The 19,622-nt window shown below is 51.4% G+C and overlaps 1 protein-coding gene across 4 annotated transcripts in view; it reads left to right on the forward strand.

Annotated features, from left to right (window-relative positions):
* Positions 1-19,622, forward strand: part of LOC310660981 (protein HEG homolog 1-like) — a 194,351-nt gene that overhangs the window by 4,283 nt on the left and 170,446 nt on the right. Inside the window, exons 4-12 of one of the 4 annotated variants that reach the window (XR_014503680.1) lie at positions 374-487; positions 1,973-2,031; positions 3,582-3,748; positions 5,168-5,296; positions 5,688-5,730; positions 8,535-8,572; positions 8,833-8,911; positions 10,809-10,968; positions 12,662-13,088. Coding sequence is in view for 3 of the 4 variants with exons in the window: in XM_083406639.1 (XP_083262765.1) it covers positions 369-487; positions 1,973-2,031; positions 3,582-3,748; positions 5,168-5,296; positions 5,688-5,730; positions 8,535-8,572; positions 8,833-8,911; positions 10,809-10,968; positions 12,662-12,817 (950 nt within the window). In the remaining variant the exon portion in view is untranslated. Of the gene's footprint in view, positions 1-368; positions 488-1,972; positions 2,032-3,581; positions 3,749-5,167; positions 5,297-5,687; positions 5,731-8,534; positions 8,573-8,832; positions 8,912-10,808; positions 10,969-12,661; positions 13,657-19,622 lie in introns of those variants that run through there. The other 3 variants (XM_083406639.1, XM_083406638.1, XM_083406640.1) reach the window with 3 other exon arrangements.

The following is a 19,622-nucleotide window of genomic DNA, read 5'->3' on the forward strand; positions in this document are numbered from 1 at the left end:
AAGGCAGCCTGAGGAGAGCCTGCCGGATCTGGCCAGTGGCCCAGTCTCGGCCAGCATCTTGTTCTCCCAGACACCCATGGTGGGAAACCCCCAAGTGGGATCCGAGTGCGAGAGCAAACCTCTCTCCTCCTGGGGTTTCCACAGACGGGATTCAAAGCGTTTCTGCCTGCGACTGGGGAGGGCAGAGCGGAGCCATCCTGGCCAGGAGCCATCGAGAGCCGCCTCCACAAATTTGTCCGCCCTTCTGCTGAGGCCACCTAGGCCTCCTGTGGCAGGGAGTTCCGCAGTTTAACAATGTGCTCTGGCTTCTCCTCCCCCCCGCCTTGTTCTGATCCCACTTCTGCCCCCTCCCTCTCTCTCTTGCCAAGTCAAGGCCTTCCCCGGCCGGCTCTCGCTGTGGGATTCGGGAAGCCCCGACTGGTCGCTGCCGGGCATCACCTCAGCCGAGTCGCAGCTGCCGTGGGTCACCCTCCAGATCCAGAGATCGGTAAGGGACGCCCCCCTCCCCAATTGGCTGAAGGCTCTATGGGTCCCCATTTGCAGCAGCCAGCTCCTTGTGTGTGTCCCCCCCCCCCCCCGCCTTCGTGGTCAGCGGCTTTTAGGGATTCTTCCCCTACCCTCTGCCCTCCCCACCAAGTCCTGGATTATTCATTTGTTTCATACAATTCATCCCCCCCCCCTTTTTAAGCCATTCTGGGGGGCTTTCCCCTTTAGCTCAGAGGAAGAACAGAATAGAATAGAATTTATTATTTATACCCCACACATCTGGCTGGGTTTCCCAACAAAGTATTAAAATACAGTAGTCTGTTAAACATGAAAAGCTTCCCTAAACAGGGCTGCCTCCGGATGTCTTCTAAAAATCTGGTAGTTGTTTTTCTCTTTGACATCTAACGGGAGGGAGTTCCACAGGGCGGGTGCCACTACCGAGAAGGCCCTCTGCTTGGTTCCCTGTAACTTCACTTCTCACAGTGAGGGAACCACCAGAAGGCCCTCGGAGCTGGACCTCAGTGTCCAGGCTGAACGATGGGGGTGGAGATGCTCCTTCAGGTATACTGGGCCTTTGAGGCCATTTAGGGCTTTAAAGGTCAGCACCAACAGTTTGAATTGTGCTCAAAAATGTACTGGGAGCCAGTGTAGGTCTCTCAGGAACGGTGTTATGTGGTCTCGGCGGCCGCTCCCAGTGACCAATCTAGCTGCCGCATTCTGGATTAGTTGTAGTTTCCGGGTCACCTTCAAAGGTAGCCCCATATAGAGCGCATTGCAGTAGTCCAAGCGGGAGATAACCAGAGCATGCACCACTCTGGCGAGACTGTCTGCAGGCAGGAAGGGTCTCAGCCTGGGCACCAGATGGAGCTGGGAGACAGCTGCCCTGGACACGGATTTAACCTGTGCCTCCATGGTCAGCTGTGAGTCCAAAATGTCTCCCAGGCTGCGCACTTGGTCCTTCAGGGGCACAGTTACCCCATTCAGGACCAGGGAGTCCTCCACACCTGGCCGCCTCCTGTCCCCCCAAAAACAGTACTTCTGTCTTGTCAGGATTCAACTTCAATCCATTAGCCGCCATCCATCCTCCAACCGCCTCCAGGCACTCACACAGGACCTTCACCGCCTTCACTGCTTCTGATTTAAAGGAGAGGTAGAGCTGGGTATCATCCGCATACTGATGAACACCCAGCCCAAACCCCCTGATGATCTCTCCCAGCGGTTTCATATAGATGTTGAAAAGCATGGGGGAGAGGACGGAACCCTGAGGTACCCCAAAAGTGAGAGCCCAGGTGTCTGAACACTCATCCCCCACCACAACTTTCTGAACACGGCCCAGGAAGGAAGAGGGGGGAGCCATTCCATGGCAGTAGCCCCTTCGCTGAGAGCAGTGGTCTGGGACTGGGGGGGGGGGCATGGTGGGAATTCGGAGCTCCATTGTGGCCTGCTTCTCTCCCCCCCCCCCACATTTCCAACTTTTTCTCCCCAGTTCCAACACATCCTGGGGCACCTCGATGGCTACCTGGGCTCTTCTGCCAGAGACCTGAAGTAAGTGAGGGGCTGGGAGGGGGGGTTGCATGTCGGGGGGGGGTCAGGGTGCTTGGGGTTGGGTTCCTGCCCCCACCTCTAAAGCGAGGTGTCCATGTGCATCCATCTGCCTGCTTGCCACTGTGGGGGGGGGGGTCACGGCAAGACTGATATCATAGAATGGTGGAGTTGGGGCCCCAAGAGGTCCTCTAGTCTAACCCACTGCGATGCAGGAATTCACAAGGAAAGCATCCCTGACAGGGTCACCCAACCTCTGCCTTAAAACCTCCAAGGAAGGCGAGTCCACCACCTGCACTATCAATTAATCATTTTAGTTTTTTTAATTATATTTCTGCGCCATTTTTCTTTCAGATGAATCCCAAAGCAGCTTACAAACAATAATTAGCAATGACAGGGCGGAGCATCACCGATCCACACGAATCATATAGAATAATCAACAAATCAGCCAGAGAAACACTTGCAATCTATAATTCGCTGCTAACAAAGCAACGACTCAAAAATAAGCTAAACGTCACACAGCCCTGTCATGTGATTAACAAATCAATATAACATTTATACTCTGTGGAACAGTATTAATGACATTAATGGAATAGTGGCCAGGAGATAAACTAAACACACTCCCTGCCCCACGGCTCATAATATTCCACTTTTCAGCGCATTAAAATACCCATAGCCAGGTGCCTGTGGCAGAGAGACCCCTGAAGGCTCCTGGGCTGGAGGTGGGGCAGCGCAGGTGAAACCAACCCCCCCATGGCAAACTCTCTCATCCCACATGCGCCCCCTTGACTCCAGGTGCCACATCCTGCCCTTACCCTGCATTTCATGTGGCAGCGCCTGCCCTTGGGAACTCCCTGCCTCTTGACCTCAACCAGTCGCCTTCCCTGTACTCTTTCCGGCGCCTGCTATAAGCATCCTTCTATTGACAGGATGCCCAGAACGTTGAGGTGGCTTTAATCTGTTTTAGTCTAATTTAATCTAATTTTCATATGTTTTAAAGTGTGGCTGCGATTTTTTCGTTTTGAGTTTTGCTTCCCCCCCCCCCTCTCCAGTGAAGCAGTGTATACATTTTATGAAATAAGTAAAGAAATAAATAAGTTAAATTTTTTGGGGGAAAAAATTATTAGGCATATCAACATAACATTTTATCCAAAATACATCATCCTCATTCCCCCTGCCCCCTCCCCAAAAAGAAAAAACCCAAGAGACTCAGTTCCTCTCTCTGGTTTCTCAGCGCATGTTATTCTCTGCATGTTATAAAATTGTAAAAATCCTTAATTGCTCTATCAATATATTAGTAAAGAAATAAATAAGACCCGGGGAGCTGGCAGTCCCGGATCATTCCCTCCCTCTGCTTCCTCCGTATCCACAAAGCACATTTTCTGGGCGCCCGCAGAGCTTTGTAAACCCAGCGACAGGCCTGTAAGGTGGGCTGGTTTGGAGGGCGGCTGTTCAGCCCAGTGAAAGCAGATGGTGGAGGGGGAAGGAAGGGAATGGGGGGGTTTGGGGCAGGTGGACGCCCCCCTGACCCCACCTCACCTGTCGCTCCCCAGGTGGCCCAGCTCCGAAGTGACCCTGTTCCACCATTTCTCCGCACGGGCGCCAGTCACCAGCCGGCAGGTGGCGGAGGCCGTGGCCACCTTCCGGGCACAGTGCCACAACAGCAGCCACATGGGGCTCCCCGCATGTGCTCTCCTGCGCAAGACGGGCCCCTACCAGAGTGAGTGGAAGGGAGCGGGGGGGGGGTCCCGGGAAAAGGTCCGGGTCTGTCAGGGCAAGGGAGGCGGGAGGGGGGGGGCTGGCAGGCCTGGCGCTTGCGAAGGCCGCAGGGGTTTCACCAGCCACTCTGGGCGGCTTCCAAAAGAATATTAAAATACTGTGATACATCAAACATTAAAAGCTTCCCGGAAGAGGGCTGCCTTCAGATGTCTTCTAAAAGTCTAGTACAGTGGTGCCCCGCAAGACGAATGCCTCGCAAGACGGAAAACTCGCTAGACGAAAGGGTTTTCCGTCTGCAGAGGCGCTTCGCAAGATGAATTTCCCTATGGGCTTGCTTCGTAAGACGAAAATGTCTTGCGAGTTCTGCAGGGTTTTTTTCCCTCTCCCCCTTTTCCCCCAGCCCCTAAGCCGCTTAACAGCTGTTAGCTAAGCCGCTTATCAGCTGATCTAAGCCGCTTATCAGCTGGTCCACTAATCCCTTAATAGCCGCTAATCCCTTAATAGCCGCTAATAGCCCTTAAACCGCTAATAGTGCTAATAGCGCTAATCCGCTAATGGGCTTGCTTCGCAAGACGAAAAAAACCGCAAGACGAAGAGACTCACGGAACAGATTCTTTTCGTCTTGCGAGGCACCACTGTAGTTGTTCTTCTCTTTGACATCTGGTGGGAGGGCGTTCCACAGGGCGGGTGCCACTACCGAGAAGGCCCTCTGCCTGGTTCCCTGTAGCTTCACTTCTCGCAAGACCCTCGATGGTGGACCTCAGTGTCCGGCAGAATGATGGGGGTGGAGATGCTCCTTCAGGTCTACTGGGCCTTTGAGGCCATTTAGGGCTTTCAAGGTCAGCACCAACACTTTGACTTGTGCTCAGAAATGTACTGGGAGCCAGTGTAGGTCTTTCAGGACCGATGTTATGTGGTGTCTGCAGCCACTCAGTTCCCAGTCTAGCTACCGCAGACTGTTGGGGGGGGGTTCCTCCCTGCGACTGGGCTGCCCTCCTTTAGAAAAGGACATTGCAGAGTTGGAAAAGGATTGCAGAGGAGCCTGACTTTGGGGACTTCTAGTTTGGGGGAAAGGGTAGTAAGAAACACGCCATGAGTTATAACCCGTAAAATTCAGAGAAATAATTCGTAACACGGAGAAAGCCTAGTGCTAAAAGTCTGGGGCATCCTATGAGTCAGATAAAGGAAAGCAGAGTTGAACTGTGGGACTCCCTGCCTCATGAGACGGGGATGCCCACCAACGGGGATGGCTTCAAAAGAGGATAAGGCAAATTCATGGAGGACGAGGGGAGAGCTGCTCTTGTGCTGGGATCCTGCCTGCGGATCTCCCCCCGGAGGCTGGTCTCGCTTGGCCCCTTTGGGCCGGATCCTGCAGCCTCCGCTCAGCCCCGGCTGCCCTGCCTCTCTCTCTCCTCCACAGGCCTCAGCCTCTGCCTCTTTGACGTCTGCGACTCTGTCTCCACCAGCTGCTCCTTCCAAGACGGCCTCGTCCGATGCACCTGCCAGCCTGGCCACTTCCAGGCGCACCCTGCCGACCGCACCTGCGCAGGTGTGGCTCCCCTGGGGGGGGGAGGGAGGGAGCCTGGCTGGCCCTCCAAGGGGTTTCCAGGCTCCCAGCCTGATGTGAGGGGCAGGGACCCAGCACCCCGAAACCCCGGGTGATGCATGGCTTGAGGGAGGCAGAGGAGCCCCCCAGTCAGAGGTGGGGTGGGAGGGGGTCCTCCCTTCAGGACGTGTGAACTGGCCCCTTGGTCATCACTGCCTGGAGGGGTGGGAAGGGGGGTCGTGGGGCAGAGCACCACTTGGGGGGCACGTCAGTTCCCCTTGTCTGGGATTCTTCAGCTGAGACCTCCGCATTGCAGGGGTTGGGCTGGATGACCCCTGGGGTCCCTCCTGTGATTCATGCTTGTTCTCTCTCTTCTCCCTCCTGCGCCCCAAAGAATGCAGCAGTGGATTTTGGCTGCAGAACGGCACCTGCACCAGGTGAGTTTCCCCGGGGGGGGGGGTGTCCCTGTGGCAACTTGCCAGGGGCAGGGGCACCTCCTTCCACCTCCCTCTGAAAGGGAGCCCCCCAGCAGGGCCTGAGCGCAGCGGCCCCCTCCCCAGACCCCCCTCACTTATTGTGGCTGTTACTTCCCCCCCCAATAAAAAAAACAAGCCAGCAGCAAGCAGTGGCATAGCAAGGTCAGCTGGGACCCGGTGCGGAAAATTTATTGTCACACCCACCCCAATTGAAATTATTAAAAGAAGGGAAAATAAGAGACTTGGGCAGGTGTCCCATTTTGCAGGAGGCGTGAGAGGCAGGCCTTGTCCCTCTTGGCCCCCCCGGGGGGGGTTGTCTCTGCCTGCCTGCAGGACACAAACATCCCCCTCCTGTCCCAGGGCAATGTCTGGGCTCCATCCAGACTCTTCCCTCAAGGGGTGCACAGCGAAGGAGGTCTGGGGGTGGCCTGGCTCCATCCCAAGAGGTCTCTGGCCATGTGCAGAATTCCTCTGGGGTTCCGGCAGGGAAAAGTCCCTTCAGGCTGCGAAAGGCTCCCTTTGAGACGACCTTGGAGGTTTCTTGCAACATTTTATGACCGCTCTCTATCTCCTCTGCTGAGGTGGCTCCTGGCTGGACCTGCCCTGGGGGGCAAACTCCATCTCCCTGCCTTCTGGGCAGGTGGGGGGGTGGCTACCAGGGAGTGCCTTTTGCAGCTGCTTCCATTTCTGACCTCCTCTCTTCTTCTTCTTCCTCCCTCCCTGAGCTGCCCCCTCCAGGACCAGGTGGGCTCCAGGGTCTGGGCAGAAGCGGCAGGGGGGTCTTCTCCCACCTCATTCTTCCGCTGAGCCAGCGACTGGAGGGGACCTGGAGGCCGCAGGATCAGACCCAAGGGGCCCCACCTGCTCCAGCCTCCTCTTCTCATCCCTTTTTTTAAAATACATTTTTATCGGGTTTTTTAACATATCATTTCCAACAATCATATAACATAACTTCTTATCTTATACAATATTTTAGACTTCCATCAACACTTCTGATGATTTTTCGTTCTTTATCACTTATTCTGCATTTCTTAATTTCTCTATTACTCCTAATTATCATTAACTAATGACTCTCCTCATCGTCTTTCTTGCAATATTTCAAATAGTCCTCCTGACAAAACGTCTTGCAGTCTCTAGCCTCCTCTTCTCACGGGGGGGGGCCCCCCAGATGCCCCCAAGGCTACCCATCACCCTCTTACAGAACCACAGCATTGTCCAGGTGGGAGGGACCCCCAAAGGCCATCTAGTCCCACCCCCTGCAATGCAGGAATCTCAACTAGATCACGCATGACAGGCGGCCATCCAACCTCTGTTTCTCCTCCTCCTTCATGAATTTGTCTCATCCTCTTTTCAAGCCATCCAGGCCGGTCGCTATCACTTTCTCCCGTGGCAGAGTTCCACAGGTTAACTGTATTGCATGAAGGACTTTATTTTATCCATTTGAGCCCCAGGTTCCCCTGTTATGAGAGAGACTCCTCTCTCTGCCTTCTCCATGCCATTCCTCATTTTGTAAACTTCTTTATTTATTTTTTTTAATGCTTTTTATTGAGTTTTCTTTAACACAAACAAAACAAAATAAATGCACTGAAGTTCTACAATCCTATGTACACTTATCTTCCCAACGTTCCGTTGAGCACAGACTTCCCTCCCTCCCTTCAACAAGTTTTCATAGTAATCTTTCATTTTTCGCAGGTTCTCCATAACATCCTATTCACATCATAAGATTTATTTTAATCCTACTACAGTTTTTAAGACAAAAGTTTTTGACGGGACGCGGGTTGCGCTGTGGGTAAAAGCCTCAGCGCCTAGGGCTTGCCGATCGAAAGGTCGGCGGTTCGAATCCCTGTGGCGGGGTGAGCTCCCGTTGTTCGGTCCCAGCGCCTGCCAACCTAGCAGTTCGAAAGCACCTCCAAGTGCAAGTAGATAAATAGGGACCGCTTACTAGCAGGAAGGTAAACGGCGTTTCCACATGACCCGGAAGTGACTCACCATCGCCAGAGCTTAAGAGGCCTCAGGAGGCACAGGGACATTGCTGCTGCTGTACTGTGAGTTGGGAAGGCCGCTCCCCCCTCAGGCTGATTCCACCTGGCCCAGGGGGCGGGCCACGTGACCCAGCTGGCCACGTGACCCGGAAGTGTCTTCGGACAGCGCTGGCCCCCCGGCCTCTTAAGTGAGATGAGCGCACAACCCTAGAGTCTGTCAAGACTGGCCCGTACGGGCAGGGGTACCTTGACCTTTACCTTTTACAGTTTTTAAACTTCTACAATTATTACGTATATACTCCACAAATTTACTCCTCTCACTTCTGAACTTAGTTTCCTCTTGGTTACGGATCCTGCGGGTCAGTTTGCTCATTCCACATATTCAACCATTTTTGTCTGCCACTGCACATTTTGGTCTTTCCTGAGTTTTCTATTTTGGGGCTACTAAGACTCTGGCGGCAGCCGTAGCAGACATGAATCATCTCTGGTCTGCTTTTCTTATTTCAGCTCCTATCAACCCCGACAAAAAAGCTTCTGGGTTTTTGGGGGAATGTATATCTGAACAATTTTTTCAATTCGTCTTAAATCATATCCCAATTTTTTTTTTCATTTTCTCACATGTCCACCCCATGTGAAAAAAATCTCCATCCTTCGCTTTACATTTCCAACATATAAACTTCTTTCGATGAGATTTCTGCCCTGCAAGGGGGGGGGGGGTCCCTTCCAACTCCCCCATTCTATGACCCTACCTGCCTTAACCTTCCACCCCCTTTTCTCTCCCAGGTGTCCATTTGGGTTCGGTGGTGCCGGCTGCCAGGAGCGTAAGTGCCCTCCCTGCTCCCTGCCCTCATGGGGCAAGTTGGTGCCCATTTCCCCCCCACCTCCTTAATCCCCCCTGGGCAAAGGGGCATGAGGGGGGGGCCCTGCAGTGGCTGGATCAGGCCAGAGGGACCCCCCCCTTGGCCAGCGTCCTCCCCATGGCCAACCAGTGGCTCCTCTCTGGGGAGCGTAAGAGCCCTTTGGGGGGGGGGTTGGGCTCACCTGGTTCCCCTTTGGGGCTGACTCCTCTCTGCCCCCCCAGCCTTCCTGCTGGCCTTGGTGGTCGTCTCTGGCCTCGCTGGTCTCCTCCTGCTGCTGCTCATCGCTGGGTCTCTTTCCAGGTAAGGGGGGGGTGCGTCTCCCCAGGAAAAATCCCTCTCTCTGGCTACAGACCAGTTTGCCTCTTGCTCTCCCTGGAAGCCGCAGGAGGGGAGACAGCTGGTTCTGAGTGCGAATCCTGATGGAGGGTTTCCCCTAATGGGCATCTGCTTGGCCCTTGTGAGAAGAGGAGGCTGGACCTGATGGGCCTGATCCTGAAGCCAGGCTTGTCTTATGCTCTGTTTTTTAAAAAATAAATTTTTATTAGTTTTTCATGAAGGTTATACACCATAACCTTTCACACATTAAAAAGGGGTTCTTTCGAACCTTGAAACCTCCTTCCTTCCCTCCCTGGGTTCCAATTCTAAATTTTATTCCTGCACCTTTTGCTGAGTGCCATCTGTCTGTTATATAATCCTAGTATCCAAAATCCATGTTAAATTACAAGTGTCACTGTATTCCTGCCAATGGTTTCAACTGTTTACAGTGATCTCTCAAATAGGTTAGAAAGTTATTCCAGTCTTTTAAGAATTCTTGGTCTTCCTGGTTTCTGATCTCTCCCTTCAGTCTCACCATTCCTGCCTATTCCATCTTCTCTGCTCGGTCTTTCTCCTTCTTTCCATCTCTGTGCTAAGAGCATCCTTGCTGCTGTCATTGCATACATAAGCAGTCTTTTATTTTCTTTTGGTAGTTCCGCACCTATGATGCCTAACAAAAAAGCCTCTGGTTTGGGGACAAAAATCATCTTAAACATTTTTTCCCAACTCATTATATATCATTTTCCAGAAAGCTTTTACCACCCCATCGTCTTGTGCTCTTAACTCTCCTCGTCTCTCTGATTCCTTCATTGGATGCCTTTTTCCCCTCGTGCAGAAGAACACAACTGGCCTCCTTGCCTTGGGGAGGGTGGGGGTTTGGGGGGCACATTGCTGGCCCCTACCCTTGGCCCATCAGTGGAGGCTAAACGCAGCATCCGGGTGCCCGCCCGGAAACCAGTGTTCCCCCCCCCCCCCCGTGGAAAGATGTGTGGATCCAGAATTGGCCTCCACAGTCACTTATGAACTCATTGTTCAAACCATGTTGATAGATAGATAATTTATTCTGGTCATATTTCTGCTGATAAAACACACTTGGGGGTACAATCCCAGAAGGAAAACAAACATTTAAAACGATGTACAACAATAAATTTAAAATTTATAAATGCAATAAGCGTATAGACACTTAAAACTTTAAGATAAGCTACCGCAGAGAGATGACCCAGAGTCACCCATGGAACCGAGTTTGGGGATTTTCTTAACGAACTAGTTTGGGTCGGGGGATGGTCTGTGCCTGCAGATCTGTACACAGAATCTGGCAACCATCCAGGTCGTCTTCTGATCTTTGCCTAACAGGAAAAGGTCAATTTTTTGCTTTTCCAGGAGCATCACCAGCAGGGGATCAATGGTCTCACTACGTGCCTCTTCATAAAAGGGGCATCTAAAGAACAAGTGCTCTGGGCTTCCTATCTCCCCCAATGAACAGGCGCAAAGTCTCTGAGCATAGGGGACTTTTTTAAAGGCTCCTTCCAGGACCGGCGAGGGCAGAACTTCTGAGGAGTGTAAAAGCCCTTCTTGCATTTTTGGATACGAGAAAGGAGAGATATGCTGCCGGTGTGGCTATATCTCTCTCGATTTCTCCAATTTTATAGAACCATCTTACTCGGCTACGAGGGATCGGCAAAGAAAGAAAAAGAAGCAAAGTGTCTCTTTTGGGGGGGGGGTGTGGAAAGAAAGACCCCCTTCTTCCCTACAAGCAATTGGGGGAGGCTGAGCTGGCCAGGAGCCTTACTCTGGAGGGCATGGGCTCCTCTTCCTCCTCCTTGGACCTCTTCTCCCTCCCCTGGGCTGCCCTCCCTCCCTCTCTCTTCTCCCCTCCCCACAGAAGCACCCGGCCCCCCAAGGAGGACCTCAAGGAGACCCCTGAGGCCCCGCAGCTTCCCCTGCACGCCTCCTCCACCTTGAGCCTGCCCCGCGTGAGGCCCCCGTGGACCCTGGAGGAGGCCGAGATGAGGAGAGGGGACCGCCTGTCCCTCTGGGGCCCGGTGAGCAGTGGCTGGGGGGTCTGTCTTGTGTAACTCAGCCAAGGGGCACCTGGCGGTCTTCCCTGCCTTGGTTTCTACAAGAAGGGCAAAGAAGGGGGCAAGGCAGGAACACTCCCCTCCCCGCCCACCCCCGTGCCCGAGAGGGGGGGGTGCCCACTGCTGGGGGGGGGGTGAGCCTTGGAGAAGCTGATCCAGCGAGGATGGGGCAGCCAGGAGCCAGTCCAAGACCCCCTCCCTTCATTTGGAAGGGAGCACAGTTCAAAGTGTTGGTGCTGACCCTGAAAGCCCTAAACGGCCTCAAAGGCCCAGTAGACCTGAAGGAGCATCTCAATCCCGGACACCGGGGTCCATCTCCCAAGGGCCTTCTGGCGGTTCCCTCCCTGCAGAAAGTGAGGCTACAGGAAACCCGGCTGAGGGCCTTCTCAGTGGTGGCACCCACCCTATGGAACGCCCTCCCACCAGATGTCAAGGAAATAAACTACCAAACTTTTAGAAGACATCTGAAGGCTGCCCTGTTTAGGGAGGCTTTTAATGTTTGATGTTTTAATCTGTTTTTAATGTTCTGTTGGGAGCCACCCAGAGTGACTGGGGAAACCCAGCCAGATGGATGGGGTATTAATAATAATAATAATAATAATAATAATAATAATAATAATACTCCACCCATAATAATAATACTCCACCCATAATAATAATACTCCACCCATAATAATAATACTCCACTCTGGGCGGCTCTCAATCGAGTGTTAAAAACAATACAGCATTAAATATTAAAAACTTCCCTAAACAGGCCTTTCTTCAGATGTCTTCTAAAAGTCTGGTAGTTGTTTTTCTCTTTGACATCTGGTGGGAGGACATTCCACAGGGCGGTCACCACCACTGAGAAGGCCCTCTGCCTGGTTCCCTGTAACTTGGCTTCTTGCAGTGAGGGAACCGCCAGAAGGCCCTCGGAGCTGGACCTCAGTGTCCGGGTAGAATGATGGGGGTGGAGATGCTCCTTCAGGTATACTGGATTGAGGCCATTTAGGGCTTTCAAGGTCAGCACCAACACTTTGAATTGTGCTCAGAAATGTACTGGGAGCCAGTGTAGGTCTTTCAGGACCAGTGTTATGTGGTCTCGGCGGCCGCTCCCAGTCACCAGTCTAGCTGCCGCATTCTGGATTAGTTGTAGTTTCTGGGTCACCTTCAAAGGTGGCCCCACGTAGAGCGCATGGCAGTAGTCCAAGCGGGAGATAACCAGAGCATGCACCACTCTGGTGAGACAGTCTTCCAGCAATTCCTGCAGCCCAGCTGGTGCCAAACGCCTCGCTCTGCTTTCCTTGGGACCCCGTCAGCCAGGCCAAGAGGGGGGCCTTGCAATCTGGGCAGCCCAGGACCCCCAGGCCCCCTGCCCAGGCTTGCACCCCAGAGGGTTCACTCTGGGGCTGCTCATGCCGCTGTTCCACCCCCAGAGGCGCACTCCATTGTCCCTCGAGACAGAGGGATGCCGCCCACATCCCTGCCTGTGGGCCATGTTGCAGGTTGGCGTCGAAGGAAGTCAAGTTCCCCTGGAGGGTCCAAAATGTGTCCCCCCCTCCACACACACCCCAATCCTTAGTTTAGTCCAGAGGTCAGCCTGTCCCTCTGGCTGCGCAGGTGGGATCCTTGACAGGAGATGTGGGGCGCTGAGCCCCATTCCTCTTGTGCCTTGCAGGACATGGGGCAGCGCCCGGCAAATGCCCCCCGGCTGAAGACGTTCCTGGGGTCCTCAAGCTCCCTGCCCTCCCCCCCACAGCCGCTGGGCGGCTGCCACAACCTTGTCTTTGTCAGCGACGCCGCCGAGGAGAATGCCAGGAGGAGCTATTTCTGAAGGTGGAGCTGGGGTCCCCTCTCTGCCCCCGTCAACCTGCTCCTGGATCTCCCCGGACAAGGGGGCGCCCGAATCGGGTGCCAGGGCGGCATTCAGGCTTTCTGCTGCCAAGGATTTCTTCCCACGAGGGTTTGGCTGCCACAAGACCCACAAAGTGGCCGAGGGGCCTGAGCTGAGGGTTTGAGGCTTCAGTCTGGATGAACGTCTGGGCTTTGAGTTATGGGGCAGCCGCGTTTTCCTTGCCCTGGACAGTTTGTTCTGGGGTGGGGTGGTTTAAAAACAACAACAACAACCTGAGAAACGGCCTTGGAAGCCGAGGTTGAGAAATGGCCGTGGGGCAGGGGCCGCTTTGCCCTCCCTCCTTGTCCTCTCAGGTTGACCCCAAACCTGCTTTCCTCATCTCTGTGGGGCAAACTGTAAAAGAGGAAAAGTGGATTTTGGGGTGTGGGGTTGGGGGGGGGGGCAAATGGCAGGAGGAAAAGGCCAGACCCAGAGATTGCTCTTCCACTTCCAATTGCCGGTTTTGAGGCTGATCTTCCCTTTCCAAAAAGCCCCAAATAGCTGCCTCAAGAAATACTCAACTTCCTGCTCCTTATAACTCGGTCCTCAGGTTGCCCAGGAGCTATTAGCCTTGTAGGGCACCCCCAAAATGCAGGGGGGAGACTTCCGCAGCTGTTTTTTGGCCCTGGGAAAACAGGGATCTAAAGAATTGCTGGAATTTTTTAACTGAAATCCTCTTTGCTGTTTATTCTTACATAACCACCTGTGTTTTAAACAACCCTTTTCTGTAAAATGGGTACACTTAAATAAACATCTTCTTTGCCAGTGTGCAAAAACAACTCCTTTCCTTCTCTTGCAAATGGCTTTTGACCTGGAGATACTGGAAGATTTTTGGACTGCATAACAGTATGTGAAACGCAGCCTTGTTTTCCTGGCCAAATCCAGGCCTCCAGTTGCTTCATGTTCCAGGGGTTATTGTCACTAGATTTTGCAGGTCGTTGACACGGCAATTAACCTGGAAGTGTGGCAATTGCGCTTGGAACATCCAGCCCTTCTTTGTTCAGTGCAGGGTTAGAACATTGCTTTTTTAAAAAGGCACAGAGATAAAGTTTATTACTTTGCAATCGTGCATTAAATCAGTTTATATGTGATTGGCTAGAAAGAAATATGTAATGTTGTGTAGTCTTTGTATTCACCTCATTTATTCTGCCCATCTAGGAAAGGTTCTCCTTGAACCTTCCTTCAATTCCTGGTGTGGGTGTGTGCGTGTGTGGGTGTGTGCGCCCCCCTCTCAAGGATGCTTCAGTGGCTGTGGGTCTCCTGTGTTTTGAGGAGTTGGACCAGATGACCTTTAGAGGCCCCCTCCCGACTTCATGAGCCGGCAATAATGGCATTCTGTCAACCCAGAGATCTCAGCTGAGTCAGACGAACTCCCAAAATCAGACGCACTTTTTCTCCTTCAGCCCCATCCTGCTCCAAATGCTCTGATAATCCAAGTTCAGATCCATTCATCTCCGAATGGGCTTTATTAATTTATCACCGGGGACGTTCACAGAATGATTAAACGGCATTCTTTGGATGCTGGGAAGAGGAGATAAGGAGGTTGTAATGCGGAGACAGTATAAGTGGCGGGCGTGTTTTATTGATGCTGTTTTGACAAAACACACACACACACACACACACACACACACACACGTGCGATGTGCACCCAGCTTCATCATAGCAGCTTAAGATCTGAGGAGCAAGGGGGGGGGCAGCAGGACTCTCCCCTTCCCTCCTCCTGCAGGTTCAGTGGTTTTGACACACACCCCTTAATCGCAGCTCCCAGAAGATGCTGCTATGTCCCTCAGACCCCCCTTAGCCCAGCGCAGAACATGCATCTTGTGAAAAGACTCCCTCCACACAGTCAGAGCAGGTCTGCAAAGGATCAAACTGTAGACAGCTGAGGTTTCCTGTATTGCTAAGATACTAATTTTATATATGTGTGTGTGTGTGTGCAAATCTCTCTAGTACTGTCTTCTGTCTGTCCCTTTATAAATCCTCTTTTAAAGAAGCCACAAATATTGTTGTGTGCCCCCCAATCTCCAAGTAATGAGAAGCTCCAAGTCTTGCCCAGAGTTTGGTTTCCTTGGAACTCCCTGCCACAGGAAGCAGGGACGACTACCATAGAATCATAGAATCATAGAATCATAGAGTTGGAAGAGACCACAAGGGTCATCGAGTCCAACCCCCTGCCAAGCAGGAAACACCATCAGAGCACTCCTGACATATGGTTGTCAAGCCTCTGCTTAAAGACCTCCAAAGAAGGAGACTCCACCACACTCCTTGGCAGCAAATTCCACTGTCGAACAGCTCTTACTGTCAGGAAGTTCTTCCTAATGTTTAGGTGGAATCTTCTTTCTTGTAGTTTGTATCCATTGCTCCGTGTCCGCTTCTCAGGAGCAGCAGAAAACAACCTTTCTCCCTCCTCTATGTGACATCCTTTTATATATTTGAACATGGCTATCATATCACCCCTTAACCTCCTCTTCTCCAGGCTAAACATGCCCAGCTCCCTTAGCCGTTCCTCATAAGGCATCGTTTCCAGGCCTTTGACCATTTTGGTTGCCCTCCTCTGTACACGTTCTAGTTTGTCAGTGTCCTTCTTGAACTGTGGTGCCCAGAACTGGACACAGTACTCCAGGTGAGGTCTGACCAGAGCAGAATACAGTGGCACTATAACTTCCCTTGATCTAGATGCTATACTCCTATTGATGCAGCCCAGAATTGCATTGGCTTTTTTAGCTGCCGCGTCACACTGTTGGCTCATGTTAAGTTTGTGGTCAACCAAGACTCCTAGATCCTTTTCACATGTACTGCTCTCAAGCCAGGTGTCACCCATCTTGTATTTGTGCCTCTCATTTGTTTTGCCCAAGTGCAATACTTTACATTTCTCCCTGTTAAAATTCATCTTCTTTGTTTTGGCCCAGTTCTCTAATCTGTCAAGGTCGTTTTGAAGTGTGATCCTGTCTTCTGGGGTGTTAGCCACCCCTCCCAGTTTGGTGTCATCTGCAAATTTGATCAGGATGCCCTTGAGTCCATCATCCAAGTCGTTGATAAAGATGTTGAATAAGACCGGGCCCAAAACAGAACCCTGTGGCACCCCACTAGTCACTCTTCTCCAGGATGAAGAGGAACCATTGATGAGCACCCTTTGGGTCCGGTCAGTCAGCCAGTTACAAATCCACTGAGTGGTAGCATAGTCAAGACCGCATTTTACCAGCTTCTTTACAAGAATATCATGGGGCACCTTGTCAAATGCCTTGCTGAAATCAAGGTAGACTACATCCACTGCGTTCCCTTCATCTACCAGGCTTGTAATTCTGTCAAAAAATGAGATCAGGTTAGTCTGACATGACTTATTTTTCAGAAATCCATGCTGACTATTGGTGATCACAGCATTCCTTTCTAGGTGCTCACAGATTGTTTGCTTAATGATCTGCTCCAGAATCTTCCCTGGTATTGATGTTAGACTGACTGGGCGGTAATTATTTGGGTCCTCTCTTTTCCCCTTTTTGAAAATAGGGACAACATTTGCCCTCCTCCAGTCTGCCGGGACTTCGCCTGTTCTCCAGGAATTCTCAAAGATGACTGCCAGTGGTTCTGAGATCACATCTGCCAGTTCTTTTAATACTCTTGGATGCAGTTCATCTGGCCCTGGAGACTTGAATACATCTAAACTAGCCAAGTATTCTTGTACTATCTCCTTAGTTATTCTGGGCTGTGTTTCCTCTGCTGAATCATTTCCTCCAAATTCTTCAGGTCGGGCATTGTTTTCTTTATCGGAGAAGACTGAGGCAAAGAAGGCATTGAGGAGTTCAGCCCTTTCTGTGTCCCCTGTTTGCATTTCACCATCTTCTCCTCTGAGTGACCCCACTGTTTCTTTGTTCTTCCTTTTGCTACGAACATACCCATAGAAGCCTTTTTTGTTGCTTTTAACCTCTCTAGCAAGCCTGAGTTCATTCTGTGCTTTAGCTTTTCTGACTTTGTGTCTACACGTGCTGGCTATTTGTTTGAATTCCTCTTTGGTGGTTTCCCCCCTTTTCCATTTTTTGTACACATCCTTTTTTAATCTTAACTCAGTTAAAAGTTCTTTAGATAGCCACCCTGGCTTCTTTAGGCACCTTCCATGTTTCCGTCTCATTGGTATTGCCTGAAGTTGTGCTTTTACTATCTCCCTCTTAACAAACTCCCAGCCATCATGAACTCCCTTTCCTTTTAGTATTACTGTCCATGGGATCTCACCCAGCACTTCCCTAAGTTTTATGAAGTCGGCTTTCTTAAAGTCAAGAAATTGAGTCCTAGTATGCTTGGCTGCTCCTTTCCGTTGTATAGTAAACTTCAGAAGAGCATGATCACTTGCGCCTAATGATCCTTCCACTTCTACGCCATTAACCAGGTCATCGACATTGGTTAGGACCAGATCTAAAATGGCTGTTCCTCTTGTTGCTTCTCCCACTTTCTGGACAATGAAGTTGTCTGCAAGGCCAGTGAGGAATCTGTTTGACCTTATGCTCTTGGCTGAGTTTGACATCCAACAAATATCTGGGTAATTGAAGTCCCCCATTACTACTATCTCCCTTCCTTTTGCATGCTTGGCCATCTGTTCCAGGAAGGCATCATCTATGTCCTCCGTTTGGCTTGGGGATCTATAGTAAACTCCCACAATGAGGTCACTATTATTCTTCTCTCCCTTAATTTTGACCCACATGCTCTCACTTTGGCTTTGAGGTTCTAAATCTTGGATCTCTTCACAGGTATACACATCCCTGACATATAACGCCACTCCTCCTCCTTTTTTGTCTGGTCTGTTTCTCTGAAATAGATTGTATCCCTCCATTTTTACATTCCAATCGTGGGACTTATCCCACCAGGTTTCAGTGATGCCTATTATGTCATATTTAGTTTGCTGTACCAAGAGCTCAAGCTCATCTTGTTTATTTCCCATGCTTTGTGCATTAGTGTACAGACATTGAAGTCCATTAGTCATTCCCCCGTGTCTCTTATTTAAGGATTTTTTCCTCCCACCACTAGGTCTGCTTGCTGTTTGCTCCATTTGGTCTATGACATTTGGATGATCATCTTCATCAATTAATAGACTCCTACCTTCAGGAGCACTGTCTCCCTCCCCCACATTAGTCAGTTTAAAGCCCTCCTGATGAGGTTTCTTAGTTTTTTGGCAAAAACATTCCTCCCAACCGTTGTGAGGTGCAGCCCATCGCTTGCCAGAAGTCCATCCTCAAGAAACTGCAGTCCGTGATCTAAGAATCCAAACCGTTCCTGTTTACACCATTTGCGAAGCCAGCTGTTTACTTCCACTATTTTCCCCTCTCTCCCTGGGCCACGTCGTTCAACTGGGAGGACAGATGAGATGACAATCTGTGCATTTAATTGCTTCAATTTCCTGCCCAGAGCCTCGTAGTCTCTTTTGATCTTCTGGAGGCTATTGCTTGCAGTGTCATTGGTTCCCACATGAACCAAGAGGAAGGGGTATTTGTCAGTGGGTTTTATGATTCCTTGCAGTCGTTCAGTTACATCTTGGATCTTAGCCCCGGGGAGACAGCACACTTCCCGAGACATCTTGTCAGGCCCACAGATCACTGCTTCTGTTCCCCTCAGTAGGGAATCCCCTATCACCACTACACGCCTTCTCTTAGGTTTGGTCAGGGTTCTTCCGTGAGCGGGCCGTTCCAAGGTCGCCTGCACATTCCCTGAGGACTGACTTTGCTGCTCATCTTCATATACGTGATCGACTGTAATGAGGGAGAGATCCTCAAATGGAGTCTGCTCTTCGTCTTCCATGCTAGGGGAGAGGACCTCAAAGCGATTGTGTATTTCTAGACAATCAGAGCGAACCCTGGGCCTCCTACTTCTTTGAGTCACGTTTCTCCACATATCGGGCTCCTGTGTTGGTGAACTAGCCTCCTTCTCAGGGGAGTCCCCTGTCTCCTCCTTGGTGGAGACGGTGTGCTCTGTTGCTTCCAAGAAGAGCTCCAGCTCTCTAATTCTTTGGAGCGTAGCTACACGTTCCTCCAGTTGCTGGACTTTGTCTTTTAGGAGGGCAATCAACATGCAATTGCTGCACGTAAAGCTGCCTGCAACCTTTGGCAAGATGGCAAACATTGCGCAGGAACCGCAGGCGACTGCAGCTGTTCCCTCCCCCTCCATCTTGAGAATGTGTTGTTGGGCTTGAGACTAGCTCCCCTAAATCTAAAAGATGGTTCAAACTGCGCGCGCCGATAGGCGCGCGCCGCTGCCCTGCAAACACTGATAAGCTCCTCCCACAGCTAATCACCTTCCTCAACAGAAACCCTGCCCCCTCTGACCTTTGACCAGGGAAAGCAGCTAATCAGCCACAAGAATCACACACACAAGAAAACCCTTTTGGCTCCTTCTTCAGCCGCTGCCCTGCAAACACTCTCGATGGCTTTAAAAGAGGATTGTGCTTCTGAATGGCAGTCCCTGGAAGCCACAAGAGGTGAGAGGGTCTTGAGTTTGAGTCCTATTGGGGCACCTGGTGCCCCCCCCCCCCCGTGAGAACAGGATGCTGGACTGGATAGAGCACGGTCCTGATCCTGCAGGCTCTTCTCACGTTCTTCTGCTTGTCGGCCCCAGAACCTGTTTTTCATGGCAGGGCTCAGCCTAAGATGGTGGGCAGTGATAATGAGAGAGTGGAGGAACTTTGAGCATGCACAGAGCGCTTTCCACAACTGGCTCCACAGGCGAGGAGGTCAAGGTGTGGGTATTTACCTCAGAGACACACCCC

Source organism: Podarcis tiliguerta, assembly GCF_965153285.1.
Source record: "Podarcis tiliguerta genome assembly, chromosome: 12".
NCBI lineage: Eukaryota > Metazoa > Chordata > Lepidosauria > Squamata > Lacertidae > Podarcis > Podarcis tiliguerta.